Here is a 14,914-nt window from a genome sequence, read left to right as displayed (position 1 = left end):
TTGCCACACACACTGATATGCACAAGTATGATCAGTCATGCTGCTTCCTTTATGCTTCCCTTGTTCCTCTTTCTCTCTTTTCCATCCAGTCTGCTGCAGCATCTGTACACACCTCCACTCTCCTGTCCTCCTTTCTCATGTTTTTCTCTTTCGGTGACTAGTGTTCCATATCATCCCCCCTGTCTCCAGTTCATCTCTCTGCAGGGTGATGGTGGTGTTGTTGTATCTCTCTGTCTGTCTGTGCGTTGAACCACACTTTGCCTCTCTCTGCCAAAGTCTAGATCAGTGCTGGGTTTCAGGACTTGTTGATCAATAACAGAAGACTGGGACATGCTGTCCTGTCCTCTAACCATTGTTGTTATTGTAACCCACCTGTCTCTCAAGCAAACCTTCACTACGTGTTAAGGTTCAAAAGTTTGTTTGATGGGAGTCCTGAGGTGATTAATTAAGTCTGCTAGCTCATGACGAAAGAGATGCTGTAAAGTTGGTCAAAATATCAAAGGGTTTACAAAGACACAGAGAGTAAAAGACAGACAGAGTAATATGCAGCCATGGATGACTGCACACAGGAGCTCAGGCAATCCTAAATACACACACGCGTACACACAAACACACACACACACACGTGATGTCTCACCTATGGCATCTCCCTGCTCGTGCACCATACTGGCCAGATCTCGCATGATTTGGCTGACATCCAACATGTCCCTCTGTAAAGGAAACAGACAACGAAGGGTTAAATAAATACATTCTACTCTAGAGGTCATCGGGCATCCGCAGTCCCGGGCTTTCTTCTTCTATAGTCCCGATGGATTCCCCAAAATAGACAGGGATATGTAAGTCAAAGCATTAAACAATTCCAAGAAATATATCGAAACTACTCTCCGAGAAGTTAACGGCTCAATTTCAGCCATTTAAAAAAATCTAAATATCAAATCATTTCTGGGTAACAATTAATAAGTTCTATCATTGTTTTCAATGAAAATGGTAAAAAATAATCAAAAATAGCTTCGTAGCAAAAATCATTTAGCATTGCCAGCATTGCCAGGCAGGCCAAAACTCCACAAATGCAAAATGAGCTGACATTTCAAGCTGTCTTGTCAAACAGCTCTTACAATTAAAGGGTATTATCATCATTTTCACAATTTCACAGTATTATTCCAACCTCATATTGTGGAAAGATTTATAAAACATAGCTAATCTAGTTTTTGACTGCACTGCCCCTTTAAAATCCACCACGCTAAGCCCATTAAAAACTAAATGTAAATTTGTGTTTCATATAAAACTATTTCAATGTGTATGAACACAGTAATTGATAGTGTTGTTCACTTCTGTTTTCGTTTCAGTCAGTGTGCAGTCTGGCCACTGCAGAGAGAGAGAGAGAATTACCACACTGGGTGACCTGCACTTTTTTCCCTCCTCGCCAGTTTCCTGGCTTTGAATCGGTTCACTGTGTATCAGCTCAAAGCAATATGAAGGCGTATAAAACCTCTGTCTATCTCCCTCTCACAGGTCCCCCTTTCCTCCATTATAGCACCATGCAATCACAGCTGCGTTTGTATAGCCTCACCCACTGGGCCATCCATCACAGGTGTCTGATATTGCTGTGGAAACTGGCAGCAGCCATCCTGGCTCTTGGCAAACACCATCTGGTTGGATCCAAAATGGCCTCTGGCAAAACCTCATGACGCTAAAGACTTTCTTGCTGCTTTCGTTTGGGCAACCCTCTCCATCACACAGGAATAGAATAACAACACATTTACTTTACCTGGCAAAGCCGTTGCTGCCAATCTCAACTCAGTTCATTACAATGACAGAATGCTATGACAAAGTCATGAGTGAGAGTGTGAGTAGAAGAGAGAGAGAGAGAGAGAGAGAGACTAGCCTCACTAGCCTCAGCCCTCACCTAAACATAAAAACAACTAACAAAACCTCATCCAGAGACATCACTATTTCACTGAGATTACGGTTGGTTTGGCGATGCTGATTGCTGTTGGAGACAGAGTGGTCGTTCCACCAATCCTGTGCCTTTTAAGAAGTGTAACTTGGTCCAAAAAATGTTTGATTTCACCTAATTTTAACATTCTGTCATAAAGAGCACATTTCCAACTTCATAAAAAAGGTAAAAGAGGTAAAACATTTAAAATGACTATAGTAAGTGCTGATTCAGTGCCAAATAAAGTAACAGGGTTGACCGTAACAGGGTTGACGATTTAATTTTAAATCAGCCATGAATCCATGATAGGGAGAACGGAAGCTGGTTGTGTGCAACAAGGAGTGGCAATTTAATGCAAGTTTTACAAAAAAAAGGTAATTGCTAAAACATTTCTATCCTGCCTATCTACTTCTAGCCTGCCTATTTGTTCAGATCCCTTCCACCCTGGGGGTAGAATGGGAGTGGACAGGCTTAGGGCCAGATGTGTGCCCTTTTCCATATTTTATAGAGTTATATTAAGCTCATGGCCAATCTTCCACCATTGGCCTCCCAGCGCCTGGTTCACTCGGTTTTAAACAGGAGGTCCTCAGTCTACCCACACACCCACACCCACCCCACCAACCATACATAAAGTCCCACAGAGAGGGTTGACCCATGCTGGGATGGGGACAGGCTATGCTCCATATGCTCTGCGGCACTTCCTGTACACTTTGAATGAATTATCAACAGACAAAATAACAATGACCTCAAAAGACAACCAGAGTCCTTTGAAATACAAATGTTAGGAAAAGGTTTTAAGGTATTAGGAACTGGAATCCTACTCTTACCCAAGTCTATTCATAGTTGTCCTGCCCTGATCTGTTTCACCTGTCCTTGTGCTTGTCTCTACCCCCCTCCAGGTGTCACCCATCTTCCCAATTATCCCCTGTGTACTTACACCTGTGTTCTCTGTTTGTCTGTTGCCAGTTCATTTTGTTTCGTCAAGCCTACCAGCGGTTTTCCCTCTGTTCCTGTCTCGCTTTTGTTCCTGTTTTCTTGTTTTTCCCGGTTTAAAACTTTTCTACCCATCGTCCTGTACCTTTGTCCCACAACTCTGGCTTACCAACCTCTGCCTGACCTGATCCTGAGCCTGCCTGCAGCCCTGTACCTTTGTCCCACAACTCTGGGTTACCAACCTCTGCCTGACCTGATCCCGAGCCTGCCTGCAGCCCTGTACCTTTGTCCCACAACTCTGGGATACCAACCTCTGCCTGACCTGATCCTGAGCCTGCCTGCAGCCCTGTACCTTTTCCACACTGCTCTGGATTATCGACGCCCTGCCTGTCTTGACCTGTTGTTTGCCTGCCCCTGATGCTGTAATAAACATTGACTTCAACATAGTCTTCATTTGGGTCTTACCTGAAACGTGACAGTAGTCTTGCTAGCAATTCAGCTCCTCTTTCATAAATCATGGTGGTGAAGAAATTTCCCATGTCAGTTTGTCTATAGTATGCAGTGGTGTAAAAATACTTGCAGTAGTTTTAAGTAGTTTTTGGGGGTGTATGTACTTTACTGTTTATATTTTAGAATACTTTTACTTCACTACAATACTAAAGAATTGTAGTAGAAGAATATAAGCAATTTGAAATGATTTATACTTTTACTTTTGATACTTAAGTATATTTAAAACCACATGCTTTTATACGCTTACTGAAGTATTTTACTGGGTGACTTTTACTTGAGTAATTTTATACTCAAGTATATTTACTTTTAGTCAAGTATGACAACTGGGTCATTTCTCCACCAATGAGAGTATGTCAAAGTCATGGGAGTCAGTAGTTTGACTCTTCATGTCAATACCACATATGTTATGGTGTTTCTGTGATGCAATAGACAGTCGACAAACAGAGCTCTTGTAAGAGGCAGAGGGGCCTGTATTTGTTTCATGTGAAATAAATGTCAGACAGATGCAGACATCATTTCCATCTGACACAGAGGCCATCGTAACAACACCAGACACACAATTAAACTGCACGCTGAGATAAAGGAGACAAAAACAAGCGGCTGATTGACAGGTCTGCCGGTCGCCACCGCTGTTCCATTCCTCATGTTCCTGAGGTCTAACAAGAGTCTGGATCGGGATGACACCGCCAGAAATGAGATCTGACGATTGGCTGATATGAGCATTGCCATGAGAGAATGCAGGTTGAGTTGATTCAAAAGGCTTAGAGGTGAAGACAAGACCAGTCAATTGGCTGATAGTGCTTTAGTGCACACTAAGTAAGGAGGAAGTGGAAGAATAGGACTGTATTCTCCTCTGTAGAAAGCTGATGTACCCTGTGGGATCCATCCCAGTCATGGCTCATATATAATATGTTACCAAATGTTAAAACGTGAGGATCAAGATCACAACGAAAAGGAAATTGTTTGCACATTATGTTTTTTAACTTTTCATAGGACACTTTTTAGAGACTTTTTTTGAGCTGGTTTGAGAGGGCAGTCCTTGTCGTGCTGAGATGATGGACATACGAAGCCATTGAGGAGACAACAAATGCGTGGTCCCAAACAATGACTCCATTTTCAAACGGGACCAGCAACACTCTAGAAGGACATGAATATGCTGGAATTGAAGTTCCTGTGAGAGTTAGAGTTGACCAGGTGTAGAGATCACCTCTGGTGTCTGCGGAGTGGAAGGAACTCAACTGTGGGTTAGTGAAGCAAATAATACCCTCCTCCTCCAGGTAAATGATAGCAGCACCAGAAATAGAACCTCATTGGGTATGCAGCTCAGCCACGACCAACGAACGCAGCCGCACGGCTCAAAGCTCTGATGGGTGGTTGGCATTGGCACCGCCCCCCGAGGAGGAGGCTGGGAGATTCACCTGTCCTTTGTGTACCAGCATACCTGTCAACCAGACTGGAACAGAGGGGAGGAGAGAGAGAATGAGAGGAGAGAGAGAGAGAGAGAGAGAGAGAGTGAGCGGAGAGAGAGAATGACGGAAGAGAAAGAGAGATAATCTGTTAAAATAGCTCTCTGAGAATTTTCTATAAAATCGATACTTTTTGTCCGAACATAGATGGGGTAGTGCTATGTATGTTGATTCTCAGGTGCAGAGAGACACTTGTTGAAGAGATGGACCAAGTCATTACTGCCCTGCCATGTCTGTTCTCATCCTGGCACCTTGAGATGATGTTGTATTCACCCTGCACAGTCACATTACTCATCATCTGCTGTCAACACTCGTCATTTTCTCCTCTCTTCCTCCCGCTGCATGGTCACTCATTTTCTCATTTTGAAAGGATGGCTACTTCTCTTCTTTGAAAGCTCAGCGCCAGTCCATTTTCTGCTATGACTTTCAATCAGGCAGTCAATTTGAATAAAACGCATAAAACATGATTGATGTGTCACACCCTGATCTGTTTCACCTGTCCTTGTGATTGTCTCCACCCCCTCCAGGTGTCGCTTATTATCCCCGCTGTATATATCCCTGTGTTTCTTGTCTCTCTGTGCCAGTTTATTTTGCCAACTCAACCAGCATTTTTCCTAGCTCCTTTTTTCCAAATTCTCTGTTTTTTCCTAGCCCTCCTGGTTTTGACCCTTGCCTGTCCTGACGCCAAACCCGCCTGCCTGACCACTCTGCCTGTTCTGACCTCAAGCCTGCCTATCCCCTTGTACTGTTTGGATTCGGGCCTGATCACTGAACCCTTGCCTGTCCTGACCTCGAGCCTGCCTATCGCCTGGTATTGTTTGGACTCTGACCTGGTTTATGAACTCTCGCCTGTCCCAGACCTGCCTTCTGCCTACCCCTTTTGTTATAATAAATATCGGAGCTCAATCATCTGCCTCGTGTCTGCATTTGGGTCTCGCCTTGTGCCTTTATATGATGGATCGTGGCCTTTCTCCCTGTCATTATCAATAGTTGAAAAGGAATCTTCCATAGACTAGATACAAAGGCAGTTTACTGTAGCTGTCATCACCATAACATGAAAGTACCTTGAAATCACCAACCCCTTATGACAAGGCATTACAACACTGAAGATCATGTAAATCCATTCTACAACCATCTAGATACCTGGCGGATGAAAGTGTGAACCAACAGACCTCTCTCTCTCTTTCCTCCACCCTCCCCTTCTCTCCCTCCTTTTCTCTTTCTCTCTCTACCATTCTCTCCCTCTTCCCTCCCTCCCTCCCTCCCTCTCTGATAAATGTGTTAAGCACTGATTGAAAATTCTCTCCATATCTAACCACCCCAGCCCAAAGGCATCGGGAAACCGGACACGGTGTCACTGCCACAGCAGAAAAACTGTTAAGCAGATTTACGTGCACACTTACTGGTGAAAAGAAGAGGGAAAACGATGACATTTTCCCACATGCACTGTCTTTCAAGGGGCTGGAGCATGAGATGTGTCTTTTTTGCCCTTGCTGAATAAACGGTTTAGAATGTAAAATCAAATGTTGCCTTTCCTTCAGCTGTCCAAAGACCTAAAACCCCAGAACACACACGAAAGAGATACACATCACATGAACCGAAAGGCAGCCAGAGGCATGGCCAGAATGACAATATTTAAGGGGGTTTATTTACATTTTAAGGTTTCCTGTTGCGTGAGTCCTGGTTGCTGAAGGTTTGTGTTGAGGTTGTGTTGTGATTTATATTGTGTATTTATTACATTCACATTGTGATTTATTTTGTTTGTGTGTCTCCATGATGAGGAGGATACTGTATGTCGTTGTGATTTCTTCCTCCACAATGCGGTCAATTTTAGGGAGGTGTGTATTTCATATGCATAGCCTTTTATGGTGAGGTTACCCGTCCAAAATTGTAATCAGTAACGTAATTTATGGATTACCCAAACTCAGTAACGTAATCTGATTATTTTCTGTTACATTCGAAGAAGACAAAAATATCCATCAGACACATTTGGTGTGTCATCATAGTGGTGTCTGACTTGTGGTCAGACTCGCTCATTTGGAACAAACTTTAACTTGCGCCTTTTTTCAATGCTGAATTGAATGTCATTGAGAAAACAGAAAGGTGTTATAACATATTTTTTCACAAACATCCTTTCTGAATTTAAAAGTAATCCATGTAATCATCTAGTATTTGAAAAGTATCTGTAATCTGATTACAATATTTTGTATGGCAACGTGACTGATTACAGTTCATTTTTTTGTAATCAGATTACATGTAACTGATTGCATATAATCATCTGGGGATCCTGCAACATCCATGGAAGTCCCACATATTCCTATAGGTCTGTGCTGTGCAGATCATTGATGTTGCAGTTTGTTCCTACACATACTGCAAAATCATGTGCAAGATTTAAAGCAATCTGTTTTTGTTTTTATGACCACACCTGAGAGCTGCATCTAGCGCATGCTATCTCTGTGCGCTGCATGTATGGGGCGCTACCTACCTCCAAGGGCAGAGCATCAGATTCACTGTCCTGTGGATGCATTGGTAGGAGAGACACGCTTTGCCTTTTTTTTTACCTCTTCACAGGGCCAGGTGTATTCAGATTCCCCTTGAAAGCTGTCCTCTGCCTTGCCCTGAGCTTTTTTATGAATTCATTTTGATGAAATGATCTTCGTTGAAGACGATCACGGTGTGTGAGGGGCAGCTGGGAGCTGACAGTATAGATGGTAGAGGCAGAATAAACCTCCGCCACCCAAGCCTGATACTACCTTATAGTCTATCTTCTGTCTCTCTCTCTCTGAGCATTTATAATAATATCATGGTAGTCAAGGACGATAGGCCTGAATTGAATTACCCATCCCAAACATAGAATGACTAGAACAGTGTTAAAGCCTCTCATGCCACAGTAATCTGACTGCACCTGTAAAGAACATCACACTGCTTGCTTGCTCTTCTTGATTCAGCTCATCCCGAGGCTTAAACCCAGGACCTCTGCCTTGCTAGCACACGTGACAGCCCTCCTAAAGAGTCTTACCAGTTGGCGCCATTAGCTGGAGCAAGTGGGGACACTTCAGGCTGAGGAGTAAGTTTCACACATCCCCATGTGCTACACATGGGTACATCCAATATGGTTATTATTTTTCTATGGTGTCAAACTCCTCCTGACTGATCCCAGTGTTGGTGTGTAATATGCAGAGTATCCTTAGTGTAGGTAGCGGACAGTCAGTAGGAGAGAACCACTGTAAACGCCCATGTTCCCCATCGGTCCCTGTTTGAAAACTGCTGCAGTCTTTATCTTCCATTCACAGCGAGAACGCCTTGCCTGAGTGCGCGCACACACACACACACACACACACACACACACACACACACACACACATGATGGCAAACTACCCCAGGCAACAGATCAACATGTTTTTTTCTCAGAGGGGAAGTGCTGATAGCGTTTTCCTTGGATAACAGCAGACAGAAACTGATCTTAAGGTCCTCAGGGAGATGGATGGAGAGAGAGGAGAGAGAGTGAAAGAGGAGAGAATGAAAGAGAGGCGGGGCTTTGGAGAGATGGGGGTGGGGGTTATGGACAGGGAAAAGCACATTGTCAGATATTATTAGGCTCACCAAGGTACACCATCAGGCCCCTCAGCACCTGCCAGGGAAGTCACTCTGACATTTATCTGTGTGGGTATGACTAAAGCAGAGGCCAGACAACCCTGTCTGGGCTACCAATCAAATTAATCTCTCCATCTCAGTGCCTTTCTGAACAACCAATTATCATGACTACTGCCATCTCAGACTTCTCCACACAAATTAAGCTGTAAGTGGTGTCTGAGGCTCATTCAGTAGTTTGGTGCTTTTGTACCACTCAATGAGGACAGATTGATGCTGCTACTTCTCCAGTCTTGTTCGGAAAAGGCTCATGCGATGTGGCTAGATGAGGTGATTCTGAACATTGATGTGAAAACCTCTGAAAAGTCTGACTGACTACAGATACACACAACTCCCCCCAAAATATTGTTATTAGTCTTCAAGTCTTTTCACACATTGCAGTGGATTGTAAACTCCCTTCAAAGCTGGAATGGGCTGTAATCAAGGTGTCATTTCTAAAGCATGCTGTGTGAAATTCTGGTAGCCTTTCTTGAATGTTGTCCATATGTTATCGCAACACTTAATCAAGTTGATTAAAGCAATTACAATGTTTATTTTTCTTCTCCCAAGTTTTCTCCACAGAGTACACCAAATACACAGAGGGACCCATAGGATGAACCTAAGGTCAGGAGATGCTGATAACAAATATCTGAAACCTCTTTGAAATCAGACCCATTTAAGTCACCCACAGCAGAGTGATCCTGTCGTTTAGAGTTCACATCTATCTGGTTTCACATCTGTCTCAGACACCAGCGGAAGAGAGGGAAACAGCTTGGGTGGAATCAGACCTGGGCTGCATCCTAAATGCTACCCTATCCCCTATATAGGTTGCTACTTTTGACCAGAGTCCTATGGGTTTGTTGTGCACAAAATATGGAATAGGGTGCCATTTGGGACGTCACCCTGGAGCTACCTGATGCAATGCTTTGTATTTCAAAACGAGCCGTGAAAGGAAGTCTGGTGAACATTGTGATTCCATCCACACTTAGGTAACAAACAAGCCCGTAAAGGCGCCTAGGTAATTGGGTAGCGTTTCGTATGCAGAAGAGATGGTGAAAACGGCTTCAGTACTGAGACATAATACTAATAGGTTGCCCAGATGGGAGGTGGAGTCTGGGATTGGCTGAGTGTTTATTTACTAAAGTAGTGTGTTTTTATTGACCTCTCTGAAGACAATAGCGTTGGGGCATTGCACTCTCTGGCCACTTTGTAAACGACAAGCTTTATCAGAATATTTGTTTTTATTTTAGTTAGTTTTTTCAGAGTGTTTCTCTCTCTCTCCATGCAATCTACGGATACTCTGGGCACTTTGGCTGGAAAGTGTTGTAATTTTCAAAACAACTCAACTAAAGACATGGCTACCAGATCAAAGCTGATGCTGGATTGATGCACTTACTGCCCTTACTACTGGCAAATAGATTACATAAACTTTGAACACTGCATAATTTAGATAGCAAACCATTCATTTGAAAGCCATGGTGCCATTGGAAAGTAGAAGGTTTTTGCCTGTTTCTCCTCAGGAACACTGAGACTTTAAGGCAGGGTGTTGTAAACTAAGGTAGAGCACGTGGATGTCTGAGCTCCATACCTCAATCTGCAGCAGGGCCTCTTCTCTCTGGCGCAGGGCCTCCACATCTTCCTCACTGATCTCTGAGAGGAACGCTTGCTCCTGTCCATCCCCCCCGGAGCTCTCTGCTGCACCGCCAAACAGGGGACCCCCCTCCTCACACAGCTCTGCAAACGGAGTCTGGGGACTCTGTGCTCACACACACACACACACACACACACACACACACACACACACACACACACGCACACGCACACACACACGCACACACACACACACACCACGCACACACACACGCACGCACGCACACGCACACACAAGAACAGAGAGACAAACAAATATGTAAACAAGAGAACATTATAATTAAATTTATTTTAAGAATACCAACGTACATTGCTTCTGTCTTGCACCTCTTTCTCCCTGACTCCACTAATGGCCTAGGCCAGACAGTGTGATTCACAGCACAGGGCTAACCCCTGGCTGACTCATGGTCCTCTGTGCTTGCCATGATCTGAGTCACAGTACCTGAGTCAACAGGAGAGGCCAGACAGTGGGGGGAAAACATCCTGCGTCCCCGGAATACAATTTCATGTCAACACAACTAGAACGTTTTACACTTTAAATATATCACTCTAGACAGCTGCCACCCCTTCTTCACACTGTTTACCCAAGTTCAATCAAAAAGCACTAGGACGCCTTTCTTCTCTGTGTAGGCAGTTTACTGAGCTCGCTCTCCTTTCAGCACGCTCAATGGAAACGTGGGAGTCGGTCACTGAAAGAGGCCCACATTGATCTGCTAATTTTGACCCCTAATTGCATATGTATGACATTGATAAAACCCTGAGGTGGCTTTTGTTTTTCCTGCCCACAGTGTGAGTCATCCAATCATCCTGTCGTTCCTATCTTACTGTGGGTAGCTTCTTCAGTACGGAGGTGGGAGGGGCTAGAGGAGGGCCTGTGTCTTTGGTCTGCCCACTCAATGTGAACCACACAGCCTATCTGCTCTGCCTTCTGTGCTGTTCTTGCTTTTTGTTGTCAGTGAATATGCACCATCTGCTACAGTATTGTTACTGACATCCGAGGTATAGGTCTCTTGGCCAGGCTATGCTAAATTACAGACCAACTGCTTTTCCCTAAAACTGCAGAAATGTAGTTATTTGTGAAGAAATCTTCCTCATTCACATTTATGAAAAAAGGAATAACTTTCGCGGTTCATTGAAGTTTCTTTCTTCACTGAAGGTAATCACTGTCCTTATATCTGGAGTCTGAGACGTTTTCCTCTTGAGCCAGCATAATGAAAAGACCTTGATGAAATTGATTCAGCAGAAAATAAGCCTTAATACATAAGCCTCTTGTGTCCTGGTGCTGTAGGGTTCAGGGGTGTGTAAAGAGAACCTTGATACTAGTGTCTTCAGTGGGGCTTTATACCTGAGTTTGTGTATTCTCCAGCGGGTCATTTGAGTTCAGTATGATTTCAAAAGAGAACTCTTTCAGGGAAAGTTAGGGATCATGTGAAATATGTTTCAATAACATTAACATGAGTTACAGCTTTTTGCATTGATTTTCAGGCCTCGCTCTAACTTGACATGATCGTACTGATATTATTCCAGGACATTACAGTGAAACCATGAGGAAGTTTAAAAGGTTAAATGAAGATCAGCCAATGACAGCCTAGCTAGCAGCATGAACAGCTAAATGAGACATCACTGTAAAAAATATCTGGTTGTTTTTACAGTAACTTACTGGCAGTGAGTTACCTGTAAGTTACTGTAAAAAAAAAAAGGTTCTGTATGTACTTTACAGTAATGTACTGTTAAACATTCACTCTGAATTTACGGTAATATACTGTACTTTTTTTTTTTTTACAGTAACTTACAGGTAACTGGATGCCAGTGTCACATACAACACAGTAACACTACACAGTGCATCATAAAGGATGTCTGAGTTTCTCATTAGCTTTATTGAGTGCTTTTGATAAGGATCAGTGCAGTTTTCAGTGTTGTTATTGCCGGTGTGATGTATGAATAAATTCAATCATGATTTAATTGTATTGTGAAGAGGTAAAAAAAAAAAAATCAGCTCAGTCCCTCTTAGAACTCATAGAAATGTGACACCTTCAAAATGATTCACTGTTCATTCATCTCTGACTTACAACAAATTACTTTGGTGTATTGTTGTTTTAGTTGTCTCCTCTCCTGTCCCCAAAGGTGTTCTAAGAAGGCTATATATCTAATGTAATCATTTGTACTAGATGTCTCCATGGGAGACAAAATACTCCTTAGATTTGGGAAAAGAATGACGGATTACACAGAAGAGAGAGAGAGAGAGGTCTCCAGGCACAATGCTTTCTGGTGTATCAAAATTATACCTGTTATCTGACCTCAAGACAGTTATTATATGGTATAACCCATGACTATATGTATAATCATAATGGAGACATACTAATTGTCATGATTTTCCACTGTATGTGAGGGAGTCCGTCTATTTCTGTGATGAAAGTGTAAAAAAAGGTGGATAGATAGAATCATCACACGGTATCAGAGTCCTTCTCGTCCTTTTTTTTTTTACCTCAAGTTATTTTTATCTAGTTCTTCTAGGCTATACTGTCTGTGGCTCATCTTCAAAACCAATCTATCTGTTGTCTCCTCTCTCTCTCTCTCTCTCTCTCTCTCTCTCTCTCTCGATCTTTCTCTCTCTTCCTAACTTTCACCTGCCTCTCTTCCTCAGTGAAAAAAAGCAGGATCATCCTATCACAGATCTCTTATCATCCCACCTCCTCCCCTGAAGGGATGGGAAGATCTGTGTTGATGCAGCCGGGACAACTATGTCCTGCAGAATGTACATATACTGCAGCTCAAACCCATAATGTGTCTCTCCCTTTTGAACTTTTGAACTGACATAAAAATACAGATAATTTGTTGAAAGACAGTAGCAGTATTGAAGGGACTTGGATGTATGGCTAATAAATTGTCTGGGAGTGGAGAGAAGAGAGTGAGAGAAAACAGAAAGAAAAGGGAAGAGAAGAGAGGGAGAGAGAACTGAGAGAAAAGCGAAGAGAAGAGAGGAGACACTAGACAAATCTTCAAAGAACCTCTCATAAGAAGGCAATCAAACAAGGAGAGCCAAGCTTATTATCTTTGTCTCTAATGAGCGTTGTCACCTTCACAATGGAACAAAGGCCAGTACAGACTGATACACTGTGCATCAAACTCACCTGCTTCATTTCTGTCTGTGCCGGGGGTAGCAAGGCCCTCGAACGGTCTGCAATTTTCTGAAGAGACACAGGAAGAGAGAGAGCACACGAGCATGAGAGAAGCATTTAGTTCATATTGTACAACATACTGTATGTTGCAGCCGGGTTGCAAAACAGCTCTTTATGTTTCATGTCACAAGGTCACCATTCTCTATAGAACAACACCCCACCAAACAGATGAGATGACATGAGGCAATGCAAGGGAACCTTTTGCAGATCTCCATAGCGTTGAACCGACTCTGAGAGTCCTGTCTTCAGTCTAGTCAGATGAAGATGATCTTGCTGTGAAAACAAGGAAATAAGAACAAAGATGAATGACAATTATCTTAATTTATGTCTCTGCTTCTGTGTATTTAATTAGATACAAAGTCTGGAAAAATAGATGAAAAAAAAGCTTTTTAACCCGTGTAGAGCCAGTGATGATGTCAGAGAGTTGTTTGATGAGTTGACTGGTGCTGGTGATGACATTGTTGGTTTGCTGCTGTGTAGAATGTCTGGAATTGAAGAGAAAGAGAGCCAGAGAGAATGACATAAATATATAGAGAAAGAAAGAAAGAGTGTGAAAGAGAAAGCGAGTGAGATAGAGAAGGAGAGAGTGAAAGAGAGAGAAAGAGACACACATAGTCTTTAGCCTCTAAGGTGGTATGAGTGAGGTTATTCTCGGGGTCGTGAACTCTGGAGGAAGTGGCAGGACATGGCAGCTTTTATCCCCTGCCGCTGGATTCTGGAACGAACAGTGTGCATTCTGGGCTGGCCAGGGCGATGGGAACTCAGAGTTCCATGGGAGAGATAAGTTCAACCAATTAAGTGAATCAATATTAACGACAGTCTGACAGAGCAGAGGTAGGGCTAGGCCCTATCCAGTGGCACAGTGAGGGGCGCTGGGTGTTCTTTCTCTGCCAAGGATGAACAAATAGGAGCCACCCAGGCTTTCACCATCAAAAAACACAGAAACTTACAAACTACAGTGCTGCCCAGTGTTGGGAGGATGGAGGTGCACTCATTATGGCTATAGCTTTAAGCCAAGGACAATATGGATTTTTATGTTGACCCCAATTATTGTCTACAAACATATTTATGATCAAATAGTGGCAAACGTGTGGATGGCGATTCAATTGATAAGTATAATTTTAGACATTTCAACTTACAGTCTGTCACTCATGGCTCAATTGGCCAAAGAGTACATTGTGAAGACAACACAAAAAGATACATGCCTTCAGTAAGTTTACTGATTTCAGACACTCTTGTAATTGTGGAAATCATATTCAAATCTCTGATAGAGAATGTAGTCACATTTGCATGCTCAAAAACATTTTCTTGCACTAATATCAGTCCTGACTGCCTGTACAGTTTCACATATATTTTCAATGTCTCCTCCCACACACTCATTTACTGAAGCATCTCTGGGTCCTTCCATGAGAGTAGTGCCTTTTGCTTACCTTTGATATTATCAGTCGAAATTGTGCACCAATACTGTATTTTAAACGCCTGTTATATTACATAATATGTCCTTTAATATAGACCACATGAAAAATGCAATACTTTTCTTCTAGGAAGATTGCAAGCCACTTAATCCCCCAAATAATCTCAAAATGTTCACCATCATTGTAAAGACCTAG

At 42.9% G+C, this 14,914-nt stretch overlaps 1 protein-coding gene across 1 annotated transcript in view; it reads right to left on the bottom strand.

Annotated features, from left to right (window-relative positions):
• Window positions 1–14,914, bottom strand: part of LOC110503758 (t-SNARE domain-containing protein 1) — a 113,440-nt gene that overhangs the window by 58,415 nt on the left and 40,111 nt on the right. Inside the window, exons 5-9 of the mRNA XM_036970577.2 lie at window positions 13,699–13,789; window positions 13,503–13,577; window positions 13,257–13,313; window positions 10,064–10,231; window positions 638–710 (exon numbers count right to left, since the gene is read on the bottom strand). Coding sequence (XP_036826472.2) covers window positions 638–710; window positions 10,064–10,231; window positions 13,257–13,313; window positions 13,503–13,577; window positions 13,699–13,789 — 464 coding nt within the window. The remainder of the gene's footprint in view (window positions 1–637; window positions 711–10,063; window positions 10,232–13,256; window positions 13,314–13,502; window positions 13,578–13,698; window positions 13,790–14,914) is intronic.

This window comes from Oncorhynchus mykiss, chromosome 3 (genome assembly GCF_057628025.1).
Source record: "Oncorhynchus mykiss isolate SJ-2025 chromosome 3, ASM5762802v1, whole genome shotgun sequence".
Taxonomy (NCBI): Eukaryota; Metazoa; Chordata; class Actinopteri; order Salmoniformes; family Salmonidae; genus Oncorhynchus; species Oncorhynchus mykiss.
The sequence above is the reverse complement of the archived record's forward strand: the minus strand, read 5'-3'. Positions and strand labels throughout refer to the sequence as shown.